The sequence below is a fragment of the Nerophis ophidion genome, linkage group LG05 (genome assembly GCF_033978795.1).
Source record: "Nerophis ophidion isolate RoL-2023_Sa linkage group LG05, RoL_Noph_v1.0, whole genome shotgun sequence".
In the NCBI taxonomy this organism is placed as follows: domain Eukaryota; kingdom Metazoa; phylum Chordata; class Actinopteri; order Syngnathiformes; family Syngnathidae; genus Nerophis; species Nerophis ophidion.
This window is the reverse complement of record NC_084615.1, coordinates 51186934-51204978: the sequence shown is the minus strand read 5'-3', so window position 1 is coordinate 51204978 and position 18045 is coordinate 51186934. Positions and strand designations below refer to the sequence as shown.

Here is an 18045-nt window from a genome sequence, read left to right as displayed (position 1 = left end):
ACGGAAGTGACGAGGTGAATTGTGGGTTGCCATGTGCGTATAAGTGAACGCAGAGCCGGGTTAACTGTTTAGAGTGCAATACACGAAACATTTAAATTTAACTGAACTAAAAACATAACTAGGATATAATAAAATTATCAATAGCAATTATTTATAATCACTGTTCAATCTCTAAAGTATTTTTTAACACTTCCGACTTAAAAGTGTTTCCGTTTCATTCCTTGAAGCTCCGCCGAGCATAGATAAAAAAGTTGGGTTGATTAGATGCTTGCTATTTTATCCAATTAAATTAAGCTTGAAAAAATACCTTAATGGTTTTAATAGTTCAACTCAGTTGTTTTAATAGTTATTGTAATTCCAATGAAATAGAACGTCATTTCAAATACAGGTGACATTTTCTGATTCAAGTACACCTGGCAAACCAAACAGGATGAAGAAGAGCACGGATTATAAACATACGAGCTCTCAAAAAGTCGCTTCCAAAAGTTGCCATGACGAAAAAACATTTTTTTAAACAAAGTCAATTGGTGAATTTGAGGTGGCGATACAAGGAGAATTGGCGATGATTTGTGTTATCTTGTGAAGAGTACTTACTTTCATCGTAAGTAGTTAGCAGTTAGCCAGTTGGCTAGCAGCTCGACTTCATTTTTTGAGGTACATTTAAAGTACATGTTTAAGTACATGTTGTTTTTTAGGCCCTGTTTTAGGATGGTGGGCGGTGTTATGGTGGCTTTAAAGCGAGCACTGAGGCTGGACGTCGTCTGTAAAGCAGCCTGTCAGTATCCTGTCTTCTGTTTCCTGCTTGTCTTCATGCTGGGACTCACCTTGCTGCTCAACAGGTAAATCAACTCGTAAGAATCAATCTCTATAAATGTATACATTACCATAACACACTGTTATAATGAACGTTGGAGCATTCTTTATACAGTATGTACTTTTTAATACTATCAATATCAGATACTAATACCATGAATACCATGAATTGATTAACGTGGACCCCGACTTAAACAAGTTGAAAAACTTATTCGGGTGTTACCATTTAGTGGTCAATTGTACGGAATATGTACTGTACTAATACAAGTATCAATCAATCAATCAATCAAATCTGTTCACATCAAAAGTTTAATTTTTGATTGATTGATTGAAACTTTTATTAGTAGATTGCACAGTTCAGTACATATTCCGTACAATTGACCACTAAATGGTAACACCCAAATAAGTTTTTCAACTTGTTTAAGGCGGGTCCATGTTAATCGATTCATGGCTAAAGAGACAACACTTGATTGTAGCTGTTTTAAGGTCCTACCTTGTATTTTGAAATGTTTTTGTGCATCAATTGATTGTATACTTTGCTAGATTACGTTATTTATTTAATAACCCAGCTAGGGTCACAGGTTGCAAATTAACAATAGCTATAAACTCTTGCATTAATGATTTTGGAACTATGTTGAAATGTCTCATCTCTTTTGAAATATAATTATATTTCCATACTATATATCTACTGTATCATGCGATACATCTACTTTATGGTACTCTTTTTACTATATATGTTTAACATTCATCATCAGCCGTTGTCAGTTCACTGTTGGACGAAAGCCTCAGCATGTTTCTGCCATCTTCTTGGCGTACTTTTCCTGCTGGTTATTAGCCTACACCTTCCACGCTGGCTTGGTGCGGGTTGGAAGGGGTATTTTATATCAGAGATCCTTCTCCTAGACTAATTGTCTTACTGGGCTGTTGAACTTAGTCTGTCCTGTTGGTTGTCCGCGCCCCATTTACCCAGGGACCCACTCAGCTTTATGGCGCTGACCGCCCGCCAGTCACAAGAGAAGGTGCAAACGGTTCTTTGTGTGCATTTTATTGACGTTAGTTGGGACTCACTAACTCCACACACAACCTCCCATCTCATGCCTGGATGTAATTTAATGTCATACCCCGTCATACTATACATTTATTAATATTATATTAAACTTACATTTTTTTTTAATATACCACATACTGTATGTTTGTGTTGGTTTTGTGCTAAAATGCTTATTGCAATGGATAATTCCATGGTGTGATGACTCAGCATATTTTAAAAACGGTTGTTCTATCCATCCATCCATTTTTTACCGCTTATTCCCTATCTCAGATATACAATTGGACGGAAGGCAGGCTATACATTGGACAAGTTGCCACCTCATGGTATTGTTTTGAATTTTATCACACTCATTTCTGGGGCTGAGGTTGCTAAAGTAGTTAAAAAGCTCCTTGGTGGTAGAGCCACGGGGGTAGATGACATCCGCCTGGAATTGATTAAGGCTCTGGATGCTGTGGGGCTGTCTTGCGTGACAAGACTCTGCAGCATTGCATGGACATCGGGGCGGTGCCTCTAGATTGGTTGACTGGGGTGGTTGTCCCTCAATTTAAGAAGGGGAACCAGAGGGTGTGATCCAACCACCGTGGTTCCTGGTAAGGTCTATTCAGGTATACTGGAGAGGAGGCTATACAAGATAGTCGAAGCTCGGATTCAGGAGGAGTATTGTGGTTTTAGTCCTGGTCATGGAACTGTTGAAAAGCCCTATACTCTCGGCATGGTCCTCGAGGGTGCATGGGAATTTGCCCAACCAGTGTGCTTTGTGGACTTTGGGGGCAGCGTGGCTTTGTTAGTCAGATTTCCGCTTCTGCCATTCTAGTCACTGCTGTTTTGTCCTTGGACAAGACACTTTACCTACCTGCTCATAGTGCCGCCCACACTGGTTTAAATGAAGTTCAAAGATGAAGATAATGAGTTTCACTCTGTAAAGCACTTTGAGTCTCCAGAGAAAAAAGCGCTAAAGAAATATAATTCACTTTAATTCACTTAAACCGTGTTCATTGGGAGATCCCGTGGGGAGTGCTCAGAGAGTAGGGGTACCAGACTCAGCCGGTGTCAAAGCTTGGTCCGCATTGCCAGCAGTAAGTCGGACCTGTTTCCAGTGAGGGTTGGACTGCGCCACGGCTGTCCTTTCTCACCGATTCTGTTTATAACATCTATAGACAGAATTTCTAGGAGCAGTCAGGGCGTTGAGGGGATCCTGTTTGGTGGCTGCATGATTAGGTCTCTGCCTTTTGGTGATGATGTGGTCCTGCTGGCTTCATCTGGCCAGGATTTTCAGGTCTCACTGGATCGGTTCACAGACAAGTGTGGGGAAGTGTTTAGGTCACATCCAACCTGTCGGAGGCCGCGGGGAAGACCAGGAGACGTTGTAGGGACTATGTCTATGTCCCAGCTGGCCTGGAAACGCCTTAGGATCCCCCGGGAGGAGATGGACGAAGTAGCTTGGGAGAGGGGAGTCTGGGTTTCTCTGCTCAGGCTGCTTTCCCTGTGACCCGACCTTAACTAAGCAGAAGAAGAGGGTTGGATGGATGGATAAATGTTATATAAAACTAAAAAAGGAAACACTAATGAATAATAGCAACAACAGTTACAATAGTAATGACAATAGTAATTGTAATTTTTAAAAGCCTTAAATAAGCAAAAACAAACCAAATGATCACAATCTCAATAATAACAATATTTAATATCATCACTTCCATCACCACCGCAGCCAAAAATAATAGCCAAATTACAACAGTCAAAATGCATCTCATTAGCTCGACAATGTCATAAAGTGAAGTGAATTATATTTATATAGCGCTTTTGTATAGGGACTCAAAGCACTTTTACATAGTGAAACCCAATACCTAAGTTACATTTAAACCAGTGTGGGTGGCATTGGGAGCGGGTGGGTAAAGTGTCTTGACCAAGGACACAACGGCAGTGACTTGGATGGCGGAAGCGGGGATGGAACCTGGAACCCTCAAGTTGCTGGCACGGACACTCTATCAACCGAGCTATACCGCCCCAAAGTGCTACACTATAACCATTGTTCATGGAATCAGATTGAAATGTATATTTTAAGTTTATTGATAGTTAAAAAAAATCTTACAATTGGATCTAATATTTCAAGATAATCTAACTCGTTCTTGTTTAATTTAAATGCAGTTGTTTGTATTTCCATAGCTTGTGTATTATTTGTTGTACCATCATCATCTATCATTGTTTTTGTTTTAATGCATTTTGACAAAAATGCATTTTTATTTTTTGATGACAGAATTGTAAATTAATGTCCCGTAAATGTCAAAGAGGCAATAAAGTTTCAAACAATTTTTTGTTTTACTTACACAATATCACCTTCAATCACTTGTTGCATGATCTGAATCTGTATTCATATGACAGCTTCTTCTTTTTTCCTTCAGGTTATTAATGGTTATGTTTATGATATATCCAGGTTTCTGTAGTCATAGCGAATCAATAGTGGCAATGCCATGCATGTACTGCTTACAGCCAGTAGGGGGCATGCATGTGTGATATTGATGAATCGATATATGTTGTGATGAATATGTGATGATGTGGTTGTTGTATTTGCAGGTACATCCACATCCTGATGGGCTTCTGGTCCTTCCTGGCAGGTGTCATCACGTTCTACTATGCTCTGGAACCAAACTCCCTGCTCCCAAACGTCTTCTTTAGCAGGACACCAAGACAGCCTGTGAGTCTTAGTGGAAGTGGGCATGTCTCGTGAAGATGATAATGACAACGACAATGAAAAAGATGATTATGATGGTTTCCTTGCCATCACAGCGTCAGGAACAAGAGTTGTTCCCTTCTGGTCACAGCTGTGCAGTGTGTGGGAAGGTGAAATGCAAGCGTCACAGGTATGTTGTTGTGTTGCCATGACAACACAACTGTGTCATCTTACTGCCACCTAGTGGACATTAGTAGCGCATGTGTACATGTTTTTTTTTCAAGGTCAACGTTGCTGCTGGAGAACCACCAGCCCTGGTTGGGCCTGAAGATTCATTCTAAGATTGACTCTTCCATAGCAGAGGTCCGGAAATATTAATAATGTCTGACATTGATCATTAATATTAATCACCTCCATTTATCATCGACATTGATCATGTCCAATGTTTATCACTAACATTGATTACCTACATTGATCACCAATATTGATAACATCCAGCATTAATCACTGACATTGATCACTAACATTGATCACATCCAACACCCATCACCTAAATTGAAAATGTCTCACATTGATCGCTAATATGGATAGCGTTCAACATTGAAGACTTCCAACACTGATCACCAAAACTGATCATGTCCGCCCTTGATCACCAACTTTGAACACCAATATTGATCACCGACACTGATCACCAACGTTGATCACATCCAACATAAATCACCAACTTTGATCACATCCAACACTGATCACCAACATTGATCACCCATATTTCTCATTAACCATGATCACCAATACTGATCACCAACATTGATCACATCCAACAATGATCATGTCTGACATTGATCACCAATACTGATCACCAACACTGATCACGTCCAACATTGATGGCATTCAACACATACTGTATTGATTAATAACATGTGTTGTTGTGGTTGCAGGTCTTTGAGCTGGTTCTGGAGAACGTTGTGTACCCGTGGTATCGGTGAGTCCATGCGCTTGTTTTTCTTCTCCCAAAGTCCAACTTAATGTCTTCTTGTGGGCTGCAGTGACATCACAGATGACGAGGCGTGTATTGACGAACTTCGCATGAGCTTTCGCTTCTTTGCGTCCGTGTTGGTGCGGCGAGCTCAGAAGGTGATGTATCTTTACACTGCTTCCATGCGGGAACTGTAAAATGAAAGATGATCGCTGTGTGTGCAGGTGGACGTACCTGCTGTGTTTGCAGACAAATTGATGAAGGCTGCAGTCAAACATATAGAGATTCTGGTTAAAGCTGGAGCTAAAGGTAACACTGTTTGTGTGCTCAATGACATCCTTAGTTTTTTTTGTATTAATCTCCTTAACATCCTTACAGCTCGTCAAGGTCGTGCATTGCAGCAGGCATGTCTGGAGGAGTACGGCGCTGAACTCCACGTGGCTGTGCGCAGCCGCAAGAAGGAGCTGCTGTACGTCAGGAAGCTGAGCGAGATGCTCTTCCCGTACCTGATGCCTCCAAAAGCAACAGAGTGCAGGTAGGCTCACGCCTCAATTTGAGGAAGTTCCGGTTGTTGAGTGTCTTCTCCCGCCAGGTCTCTGGCGCTGCTGCTGAGGGAGGTGATGGCCGGCTCTGTCCTTCTACCCACCATGGACTTAATAGCTGATCCGGTGAGTCAGACTGTGCTGTTGCAAATTGCTCTTTTTTGACTGCATTGTGCTCTCACTTCTTTGCAGGACACGGTTAACTTAATGGTGCTGAAATTTATCGACAACACGCCAGTAAGTCACAGAAGTGTCTTCACATTTGTCTTTAAGTTGAATCTGTGTGCTTGTTGTGTAGACAGACGCTGCCTCAGAAGCTCCATCAGCTCTGGTTCCTTTCCTTAACAAATACACAGACTGCAGCCACAAGAAATCCACGGTCAGTCCTCAGCTCTCACATGAGCTTCTCAATTGGCATGAGTGTTTGGTTAGTTACTGAAAACCAGTAACTAGTTACAGTTACTAGTTACTTTATTTCAAAAGTAACTCGGTTACTAACTCAGTTACTTACACCAAAAAGTGTGAAAAGTAACTATTTAGTTACTTATTTTTTCCCCTTTTTTTAAAGCTCCGTTAATTCCTTTTTAGCCTTCATTTCAGTACTGTTATTGCACTGTAGAATAATACAATCTGTTGATCAACTTGACATGTATTTGCCTCACTGAACTTTGCTAAGCAATATGGTCTACATAGAACAAATTGAGAAAACTATTTTAAATAGCTGCAACATAACATACATAAGTAACAAACCGCATAATAACCACATAGCTGTAAACCTGGCTTCACCCAAAGAAGGGACAAATGACATACACAACTAACCAGCCGTTTTTTTCTCTCAAGGAATTGTGAAATAAAATCATGTCTTCGGGAGATCAACACTGTACTGAAGCCCAGAACACTACGCATTTCCCCAGTTTTAGTTTAGAGATAAGGAAAGGTTGTCCTGGCCCACTAGGATCCCTCTTTATGATTGTGAACTTTATAGTCTATACATTTAGAGTGATGTGATAATCAAACACTCTAGAAGTCTAGAATGAAAGAGCAACAGTATATGAGATAATTGACAGTGTGTGTGTACCTTCAGTGCTGAATGATGAGCAGCGGCAGAGTTTGAGTTTGGAGTGTCTTCTTTAGCTCGCTTTTTATGTTTATGTCCTCACTGTCCAGGTACATGAAAATGTTCTCTGTGCCATTTGCTGTTTTCACGCCAGTATCATGCTAATTAACTGCCTGAAAGCGGGTGACTCCACTGTAGAAATAGCCTGCATGTCTTCTAGCACATACGCTCTATCAACGTTGTCCTGGCTAGCAGTGCCTCTGTTAAAATCTTTAGGTGGAGGTGAAGTGGCATCAGAGTCTGTGTCTCTCTTTACTGGCTTTGTCGAACATGTTGCTTTTGTAGCTGTTTCAGCAGATTTGAATTGCTGTTTTGGCCTGTAGATGGGATCTTTGATCCAAGACACAACTTACATTTAATCAAAATGTTCTTTTCTTTGTGCTCGACAAAAGAAAAGTAGTGGGATTATCTCCATGTTAACATACTTGCCAACCCTCCCGGATTTTCCGTGAGACTCCCGAAATTCAGCGCCTCTCCCGAAACCTTCCCGGGAAAAATTTTCTCCCGAAATTCAGGCGGAGCTGGAGGCCACGCCCCCTCCAGCTCCATGCGGACCTGAGTGACGTGTCAACAGCCTGTTTTCATGTCCGCTTTTCCACAATATAAATAGCATGCCTGCCCAATGACTTTATAGCTGTAGAATGTTTGAGGGCGAGTTCTTGGTTTCTTATGTGGGTTTATTGTTAGGCAGTTTCATTAACGTGCTCCCAGCGCGATAACAACACACAACAACAGCAGTCACGTTTTCGTCTACCGTAAAGCCATTCGTCTGCCGTAAACAGCAATGTTGTGACACTCTTAAACAGGACAATACTGCCATCTACTGTACATGCACCACAACACCTCTATGCAACACCTCCAGGCAACTTCAACCCTCCTCCCCGGATTGTAAATAACCTAATGTAAATAATCGAATATATTTCTAATGTATATACTTGTTGTTATGCTATCTGAACTCACTACGTTCTCTGCCCGCTGTACATATCCTACTAAGTAAGACCTACACTGTTTCAATGTCCATTTCTCTGTTGATGCAATAGTTGATGACTGAAGTACTGATATCAACCAAAACTCCTCATCCCAACCCCTGGATTGTAAATAACTAATTGTATATACTATGATGGTTAACTTGTGTGATGACTGTATTATGCTGATAGTATATATTTGTACCATGAAATGATTAACGTGGACCCCGACTTAAACAAGTTGAAAAACTAATTTGGGTGTTAACATTTAGTGGTCAATTGTACGGATTATGTACTGTACTGTGCAATCTACTAATAACAGTTTCAATCAATCAATCAATCATGCATATGTGACAATAACATCTACGCTTTTAGAGAGTGCAGTGCACAACTGCGCGCACACAGCTGTAAATATACTCCTCCCCTCTTAACCACGCCCCGCCCCACACCACGCCCCCCACCCCCACTTCCCGAAATCGGAGGTCTCAAGGTTGGCAAGTATGCATGTTAAGAAACTCGACTGCGGCCCCGCAATGATGTTTTGTTAGTGTTTCTCCCCCCCTCCCCACACCCACACACACACACAGCGCACTTCTTCTCTTCTCCCCGTTGTGACACAAGAAGATTCAGAAGGACGACACTGCAACTCTCCAATAAAACACACTCAGATCTTCTGTTTCTAGCCAATACTACATAAAAAATAACTTAAAATAACGCAGTGATGCATCATGTAGTAACAGTAACTCAGTTACTGAATATAAAAAATAACGCATTAGACTACTAGTTACCGTCAAATAACGGCGTTACAGTAACGTGTTACTTTGTAACGCATTAGTCCCAACACTGCTTGGCACACACGAGCATTGCAAGCTGAAGACTAGCATGTCCATCCAGCAGGTTCTCAAGTTGGAGCTGAAGGAGATCAGGGAGCAGCAAGACCTTCTCTTTCGTTTCATGAACTTTCTGAAGCAGGAGAGCGCCGTGCACGTGTTGCAGTTCTGCTTGGCCGTAGGTGAGAGCCTACATCATCTTCTTTTTCTCCTCCTCCTACGACTTCTCTTCATTTGAATCAAACCTGCAGTGAATTTTGGTCTTCTCACAATCATCCATAAATGGTCATGCTAATTAGATCATGAATATGCTGATGAGTTAAAGGATTTAGTGTTGGACCGTCAATAAAAGGCAATATTTTCATATTGGTGTTTATTACCTCCTCTCTGAGCTGCAACCTTATCGTGGTAGAGGAGTTTGCGTGTCCCAATGATCCTAGGAGCTATGTTGTCCGGGGGCATAAAGCCCCCTGGTAGGGTCTCCCAAGGCAAACAGGTTCTCGGTGAGGGATCAGACAAAGAGCAGCTCGAAGACCTTTATGAAGAAGAAACATCATGGACCCAGATTTCCCTCGCCCGGACGCGGGTCACCGGGGCCCCCCTCTGGAGCCAGGCCCGGAGGTGGGGCACGATGGCGAGCGCCTGGTGGCCGGGCCTGTTCCCATGGGACCCGGCCGGGCACAGCCCGAAGAGGCAACGTGGGTCACCCCTCCAATGGGCTCACCACCCATAGCAGGGGCCATAGAGGTCGGGTGCATTGTGAGCTGGGCGACAGCCGAAGGCAGGGCACTTGGCGGTCCGATCCTCGGCTACAGAAGCTAGCTCTTGGGACGTGGAACGTCACGTCACTGGGGGGGAAAGAGCCTGAGCTAGTGCGCGAAGTAAAGAAATTCCGGCTGGATATAGTCGGACTCACTTCGACGCACAGCAAGGGCTCTGGAACCACTTCTCTCGAGAGGGATTGGACCCTCTTCCACTCTGGGGTTGCCGGCAGTGAGAGGCGACGGGCTGGGGTGGCAATTCTTGTTTCCCCCCGGCTCAAAGCCTGTACGTTGGAGTTCAACCCAGTGGACGAAAGGGTAGCCTCCCTCCGCCTTCGGGTGGGGGGACGGGTCCTGACTGTTGTTTGTGCTTATGCACCAAACAGCAGTTCAGAGTACCCACCCTTTTTGGGAACGCTCGAGGGAGTACTGGAAAGTGCTCCCCCGGGTGATTCCCTTGTCCTACTGGGAGACTTCAACGCTCACGTTGGCAACGACAGTGAAACCTGGAGAGGCGTGATTGGGAAGAATGGCCGCCCGGATCTGAACCCGAGTGGTGTTTTGTTATTGGACTTTTGTGCTCGTCACAGTTTGTCCATAACAAACACCATGTTCAAACATAAGGGTGTCCATATGTGCACTTGGCACCAGGACACCCTAGGCCGCAGTTCCATGATCGACTTTGTAGTTGTGTCATCGGATTTGCGGCCTCATGTTATGGACACTCGGGTGAAGAGAGGGGCGGAGCTTTCCACCGATCACCACCTGGTGGTGAGTTGGCTGCGATGGTGGGGGAGGATGCCGGACAGACCTGGGAGGCCCAAACGCATTGTGAGGGTCTGCTGGGAACGTCTGGCAGAGTCTCCTGTCAGACAAAGTTTCAATTCCCACCTCCGGAAGAACTTTGAACATGTCACGAGGGAGGTGCTGGACATTGAGTCCGAGTGGACCATGTTCCGCACCTCTATTGTCGAGGCGGCAGATCGGAGCTGTGGCCGCAAGGTAGTTGGTGCCTGTCGGGGCGGCAATCCTAAAACCCCTTGGTGGACACCAGCGGTGAGGGATGCCGTCAAACTGAAGAAGGAGTCCTATCGGGTCCTTTTGGCTCATAGGACTCCGGAGGCAGTGGACAGGTACCGACAGGCCAAGCGGTGTGCAGCTTCAGCGGTCGCGGAGGCAAAAACTCGGACATGGGAAGAGTTCGGGGAAGCCATGGAAAACGACTTCCGGACGGCTTCGAAGCGATTCTGGACCACCGTCCGCCGCCTCAGGAAGGGGAAGCAGTGCACTATCAACACCGTGTATGGTGCGGATGGTGTTCTGCTGACCTCGACTGCGGATGTTATGGATAGGTGGAAGGAATACTTCGAAGACCTCCTCAATCCCACCAACACGTCTTCCTATGAGGAAGCAGTGCCTGGGGAATCTGTGGTGGACTCTCCTATTTCTGGGGCTGAGGTCGCTGAGGTAGTTAAAAAGCTCCTCGGTGGCAAGGCCCCAGGGGTGGACGAGATCCGCCCGGAGTTCCTTAAGGCTCTGGATGCTGTGGGGCTGTCTTGGTTGACAAGACTTTGCAGCATCGCGTGGACATCGGGGGCGGTACCTCTGGATTGGCAGACCGGGGTGGTGGTTCCTCTCTTTAAGAAGGGGGACCGGAGGGTGTGTTCCAACTATCGTGGGATCACACTCCTCAGCCTTCCCGGTAAGGTTTATTCAGGTGTACTGGAGAGGAGGCTACGTCGGATAGTCGAACCTCGGATTCAGGAGGAACAGTGTGGTTTTCGTCCTGGTCGTGGAACTGTGGACCAGCTCTATACTCTCGGCAGGGTTCTTGAGGGTGCATGGGAGTTTGCCCAACCAGTCTACATGTGCTTTGTGGACTTGGAGAAGGCATTCGACCGTGTCCCTCGGGAAGTCCTGTGGGGAGTGCTCAGAGAGTATGGGGTATCGGACTGTCTTATTGTGGCGGTCCGTTCCCTGTACGATCAGTGCCAGAGCTTGGTCCGCATTGCCGGCAGTAAGTCGAACACGTTTCCAGTGAGGGTTGGACTCCGCCAAGGCTGTCCTTTGTCACCCATTCTGTTCATAACTTTTATGGACAGAATTTCTAGGCGCAGTCAAGGCGTTGAGGGTTTCCGGTTTGGTAACCGCAGGATTAGGTCTCTGCTTTTTGCAGATGATGTGGTCCTGATGGCTTCATCTGACCGGGATCTTCAGCTCTCGCTGGATCGGTTCGCAGCCGAGTGTGAAGCGACCGGAATGAGAATCAGCACCTCCAAGTCCGAGTCCATGGTTCTCGCCCGGAAAAGGGTGGAGTGCCATCTCCGGGTTGGGAAGGAGACCCTGCCCCAAGTGGAGGAGTTCAAGTACCTAGGAGTCTTGTTCACGAGTGAGGGAAGAGTGGATCGTGAGATCGACAGGCGGATCGGTGCGGCGTCTTCAGTAATGCGGACGTTGTACCGGTCCGTTGTGGTGAAGAAGGAGCTGAGCCGGAAGGCAAAGCTCTCAATTTACCGGTCGATCTACGTTCCCATCCTCACCTATGGTCATGACCGAAAGGATAAGATCACGGGTACAAGCGGCCGAAATGAGTTTCCTCCGCCGTGTGGCGGGGCTCTCCCTTAGAGATAGGGTGAGAAGCTCTGCCATCCGGGAGGAACTCAAAGTAAAGCCGCTGCTCCTTCACATCGAGAGGAGCCAGATGAGGTGGTTCGGGCATCTGGTCAGGATGCCACCCGAACGCCTCCCTAGGGAGGTGTTTAGGGCACGTCCAACCGGTAAGGAGGCCACGGGGAAGACCCAGGACACGTTGGGAAGACTATGTCTCCCAGCTGGCCTGGGAACGCCTCGGGATCCCCCGGGAAGAGCTAGACGAAGTGGCTGGGGAGAGGGAAGTCTGGGTTTCCCTGCTTAGACTGTTGCCCCCGCGACCCGACCTCGGATAAGCGGAAGATGATGGATGGATGGATGGATGTTTATTACATTAAGCAATATAACATTTTTAAAAGAGCTAAGTAATGTCATATTTAATAAAAACTATATGAATGTCAATATTAGACCAATCGTAGTGTCAGCTCCATGTTGACAGAGAACTGTTGCTTTGTCCAAATCACGTATGATAATGTATTTATTTTATATATATGTATTTATTCTGTCAAGTAAGGCATAACTGACATTGTGTTGCATAACACTAGTAGTCATCAGGTGCAATATTTTTAAGGCTCTTGAGAACAATTGTTGATCTTATATAGATATTTGAGTAGTGATAATATAATATTCTTAATACATGTTGCGTGATATTTAAACATTTGCACTTCAAAGTGTTATAAACTCCAGAATTCTAAATGCATTGAAAAAAAAGTAGTTGTTTTAAGTCCTAAAAAATACTTTTTACTGTGGCACTGTTATCCTGATATATTTATATATTTTTATCATTCAATTAAAATGATCAAAGTAAACAATTCTTCAATGACCCACTACATGGACAATATAAATACATGGATACAGCACTAAAGTTTCATATTTAGGCTCTAACAAATAAATATACCATATATATTCATAATCATGAAATATGTGTTTTTTTTAGGATTATGAGCTTTATTTCGTGGTGACATCATCGGGCATAGCTGGTTCCTGTGTCTAAAAAATGTAAAAGTATATAATGTTTATAAATGACGCACTTAGTCAAAAATAATGATCGTCATGTTTTAGTCTGGCCAGTCGGGTCGCAAGTCTTGAAGTCTTTCAGGTTGAGGTTGGAACACCCCATGCCACTTGTGTTCCAGTTTACGCGTGAGCCAAACTTTGCATGGAATATCCCCTCCTACTGATGGTGGGGTGTTTTTAACAGGCTGCATGTCCTGCCATTGAATTCTCCACAAGTTAGTCCAAATTCTTGTCATGTAGTTTCATGGAAGCGTTGATGAAGAAGACTGATGGACGTCTACAATTCCAGCAAGGACAGGCAAAAGCTGTGTGGACATTGTGATGATCGTAAGAGTAAGAAGGGTTTAATATATTTAGCTTGTACGTTTACGATGAGCTGGCAACAAAAGTCCTTGTTGAATGTTCGCTTCCAACCTCCATAACTGCCAACACAAGAGGACACAAATGATTGCCGTGACATTCCACCAGAGGAGCTGAACGACAAAATCTTGAGTCCCGACTTGTGCAACTCGGAGCTGCAGCGTCTACATGGCGAGGTGGTGCACATCTATGAGACGTACTGCCTGGACGAGAGCGTGGACAAGATCAACTTGGACAACGTCATCGTGAACGAGATAAGGAACGGTTAGGCGTCATTTCATCATCATCTCCAGATGCTTCGTTTTTAGTAAAACCTTGTAAGCTGTGGTCACTTGACCTCCTAAACAGTGGCTGAAGGTCCATACTACGCCGTGGTCAAGCTGCAGACCATGCGCTGTCTATTTGAGGCCAACGAACACGTCCTGTCTCTTCTGGAAAACGTCTTCACGCGCATGTTCTGTCAGAGCGATGAGGTAAGACAGCTGCACACACTACGCCTCCTGACCGTGCCTGTCCAACATTGTGCGTGTGTGCGTCAGTACTTCAGAAACCTGCTGAAAGGCACTGAGTCACCTGCAAGGAGTTCACGAGTTAGCAGGTTTGTCAATCAATCAGTGCCGGAGTGGTCCTGCTGAGAGCGCTGTGTACCATGTGACTTTGGCAAACTGGAATGCTTACAGAAACGCCTCCAAGCGGGGGGAGTCGTTTGGCATCAGCAGGATTGGCAGCAGAATCAAGGGCGTGTTCAGGAGCACCACCATGGAGGGTGCCATCTTGCCGCTCAGTTCCATGGCCGACGGCGATGACGACTTGGTGAGTGTCCTCTTCAATGTTGCCTGCCCCTGGTCGGCCAGTCATGTGACGCGCCTGGTCCTACACAGGTGGAAGAGGCCACGGTAGTAACAGAGGACGACTCGCCTGCTGAGCCAGCATGCACAACAGGAAGCTTAAGGAACCTTTCTGCCTGGACCATCACCATCCCATACATTGACTTCTATGAGGACGAGGCCAAGAAGGAGAGGATTCCTGTCTTCTGCATCGATGTGGAGCGCAACGACAGGATCAAAGGTAAGCCATGCCAAGACTCCTTTGCTGAATGTTGTCATCCTGATGGACCTTTTTGCAGTGAGTCATGATGCAGAGAGGTGGGTGGTCAACAGAAGATATTTGGAGTTCTACGTGCTGGAGTCCAAGCTCACAGAGTTTCACGGTAACACTTGCACCTTTGCTTCCTTTCTTGCCGTCACTGTCCTCAAACTCGAAGACGTGATGATTGCAGGGGCCTTTGTGGATGCGCAGCTTCCTGCCAAACGCATCCTGGGACCCAAGAACCACGAGTTCCTGGCCTCCAAGAGGGAAGAGTTTGAGGAGTATTTACAGGTATTTCATCTACACCAAAGAGCACCAAGGATGGGAATTGATCTTTGTGTGTGTTTTTGTGTGCGTGCGTGCAGAGACTCCTGCAGCATCCAGAGCTCAGCAACAGTCAACTGCTGGCAGACTTCCTGTCTCCTTATAGCATAGAGTCTCAGTTTGTGGACAGGATGCTCCCTGACGTTAACTTGGGTACCATCATCATCTTTGTCTTCATCCTAATCTCATGTCTTCTCAACTAATTATTGGTCCTGCAGGAAAGATCTTCAAGTCTGTTCCTGGAAAGTTGATGAAAGAGGTCAGTGTTTTTCCATCACTTCTTCTTATGAACAGTAGAGGGTGTTTGCTTGCAGTCATGTCATTTAGCATGTTAGCATCCTAGTTACTTGGGGGCCCAACTCAAACCTCATCATCACCATGAATTATGGGGCAGTCGGCGGCTTTGTGGAGGTGTGGTCTATGGCGCGTTGGGGTGTTTGGCGGGCATGGGCCGATGTTTGATGGGTTGATTGGCTAAACAATGGAAGAGGTTGGGCTCAAAGGGTTTGGAGGCTTCTGTAGTCGCTGTGTGTGCGCGTTTTGATTGCGGTGTCGTTTTCTCTTTACGTTGGTTTTGGCGGCTGCAGTAGTGTTTGTATTGAGATGGGCGGTGATGGTGGTGGCCGCTGAAGCTACTTTACCGTTACTGTGTTGAATTGAAGTGATCGGGGGGCCGTGGTTGATGGTTCCACGGCAATGGAATTGTGAGGGTTGACTGGCATTGACTTGCTGGTTGGCTTGGATGCTGGCATATGGGCACGATGTATTGGTGTCGCTCCGCGGTCTAAACTTATGTGATTGCATTGCTGTCTGGTCAGCTGGGATGCTGTGTTTGCGTTGAGCGTGGAGTTTGTGCAGTTTTTTTGCCGAATTGTCGACGTGGAGTCCACAGAGTGAAGGGCAGGTGGACGGACGCTGGCTGTGTTCGGCGGGGGGGCAGACTCGAGTGGCGTTGCGTGGGCCAGGAATAGGACGGCTGTTCGCATATGTTCGGGAACCTTCTATAGCGTTTGCGTATTGAAGTGATGGAGGATAGACATGTTTGGGCGCGGATGGAGATGGGACGGGCGGGGTTTGGTGGTTTCTCTGCCAAGACAGTAGGAAAAGTGCAGCTTTGTTGGAGTCTTTTGGCAAGGCTGTGTTTTTTGTTTTTTTGTTCCGTGACTTGGTTGAGTAGCTGCGCGGTGTGGTCTCTTGGTGTAAGGGACATCGGGTGTTGTTCTGGATTCTCAGGTGTCATGGTATTTTTATTTGTGTGTTTGGATGAGTTTGTCTTCCGTTTTGGTTTGTGACGTTTTGAGGGTTTTTTGATCGATGTGGATAGGATGGTCAGTTATTTCGCTTCAAGTTTGTGTAGCAGGTTTGCTTCCTGTTGGGCAGGGTTCATGTTCGTCTGTTTTGGCTTGGTGCTGTGGGGTTTCTAGCCATGGCTTGGTGCGGGAGCAGTTGAACCTTTTTGTTTGGTGTGGGTGCTGTGGGTTGGTTGTTTGGAGGGGGTGATGTGTTTTTGCACGTTTGGTTTGGGGCGTGGCGTTCCTTCGTTGGGCGGTGGTGTTGCCGTCCCCTGTTTTCACGTAGGCGTTTGGGCTGGCTAGCAGGCTAGTGCTGGTTGGTCTCCATTGTTGTCGGCTTGTGATTTCTGGTCGCGGTTTTTTGGTTGTTTTGATTTGGTGCGATGGTGCTGGCGGTCAGGTGTTTTCCGGCAGCTGTTGTCATTGCTGCCGTTTGGTGGTGTTGCATGTGCCTGCTGAGGCTGGTGCAGGGGGGTGGGTGCTATTGTGGTCTTTGGCGACGCATGCGCATGGCAGTTATTACAGCTGGCGGACTTGCCGGCTTGGTTTTTGTTTGTCGCCATGTTGATTGGCATGTCGGGTGTTGGCCCGGGCCTGCCCTCGCGTTCTGCCGCGCTGCGCCGGGCTTATTGGGAATTGTCCTTGGGCGCTCGACTGTACATCCATTTATTAAAGTCATATACAAGTCATGGTAGCATTTAGCTTTGGTGTTTTCCAGAAAGGTCAGAACTTGGATGCCTTCCTTCAGTCCTTCTTCAACTCATGCGAGTCTCCTAAAGCTAAACCCAGTCATCCTGAGCTGACCGTCTTCAGTCCTGGTGCCGACACCAGCAAGCGGGTAAGACGTCAGCGTCTCCCATTTGTCCATGCCTTAGCATGGTATTGATCATGTTTTACATGCAGCTCAACAACAAGCTCTACAGGAACAACGGCAACATGGCAGCAGGCGCCGAGAGGCAGCACCAGTACAACTGCTTCCTGGAGGCGGTCAGCATTGATGGCATGTATGACTACATGTTGCACATCGGTAAGACACCGCGCTTCCTATCAGTGGACGCACACGCCAGACGCACTAACATTTTAACCTTTTCACTACCAAGGTCGACTGTTGTTCCGAATGCCGCCATGGCTTCACCACTTGCTGTCAGCTGGCAGGATCCTCATGAAGAACACTTTCGAGGCCTACATTGAGCAGTACATGCGGTCCAAGCTGGACCACATCCTGCAGGAGCACCGCATGGTCTCACTCATCACGCAGCTACGAGGTCAGATCCCCGTCCTCATCCTTAGAAAGCGCCATGCTCTAAATGCCACGTCTACCGCCAGACGCCATCTTCTGTGAGAGCAGTGAGGAGCGAAGCATCCTGGACAAGCAAGCCAGAGCTCAGCAGACCTTTGAGCAGATGATGGACTACCTACCTGGTGAGTCTTCAGCACCTTGACACTGGGAGGACTCACTTTACAACGTGTGTGTGTGTGTGTGCGCGCGCATGTAAACAGATGTAGTTGGAAAGTGGGTTGGTGAGGAAAACAAACATGACGGTGTCCAGCTTCTCTTTGAGGGTCTGCAGCAGCCACTACTCAATAAACAGGT

General features: G+C 46.2%; 1 protein-coding gene across 2 annotated transcripts in view; it reads left to right on the top strand.

Annotated features, from left to right (window-relative positions):
- Nucleotides 1–300: 300 nt before the first annotated feature.
- Nucleotides 301–18045, top strand: part of LOC133553335 (sorting nexin-14-like) — an 18670-nt gene continuing 925 nt past the window's right edge. The window contains exons 1-27 of one of the 2 annotated variants that reach the window (XM_061901422.1): nt 301–601; nt 696–839; nt 4433–4553; nt 4646–4719; nt 4814–4892; nt 5468–5511; nt 5576–5663; nt 5730–5814; nt 5884–6040; nt 6098–6173; nt 6240–6284; nt 6346–6426; nt 9024–9141; nt 13855–14010; nt 14095–14219; nt 14286–14344; nt 14427–14559; nt 14628–14814; nt 14873–14956; nt 15026–15126; nt 15201–15312; nt 15378–15418; nt 17170–17289; nt 17355–17478; nt 17552–17716; nt 17778–17873; nt 17952–18043. In XM_061901422.1, coding sequence (XP_061757406.1) covers nt 709–839; nt 4433–4553; nt 4646–4719; nt 4814–4892; nt 5468–5511; nt 5576–5663; nt 5730–5814; nt 5884–6040; nt 6098–6173; nt 6240–6284; nt 6346–6426; nt 9024–9141; nt 13855–14010; nt 14095–14219; nt 14286–14344; nt 14427–14559; nt 14628–14814; nt 14873–14956; nt 15026–15126; nt 15201–15312; nt 15378–15418; nt 17170–17289; nt 17355–17478; nt 17552–17716; nt 17778–17873; nt 17952–18043 — 2694 coding nt within the window. In that variant the 5' untranslated portion in view covers nt 301–601; nt 696–708. The remainder of the gene's footprint in view (nt 602–695; nt 840–4432; nt 4554–4645; nt 4720–4813; nt 4893–5467; nt 5512–5575; nt 5664–5729; nt 5815–5883; nt 6041–6097; nt 6174–6239; nt 6285–6345; nt 6427–9023; nt 9142–13854; nt 14011–14094; nt 14220–14285; nt 14345–14426; nt 14560–14627; nt 14815–14872; nt 14957–15025; nt 15127–15200; nt 15313–15377; nt 15419–17169; nt 17290–17354; nt 17479–17551; nt 17717–17777; nt 17874–17951; nt 18044–18045) is intronic. The other variant, XM_061901423.1, reaches the window with a different exon arrangement.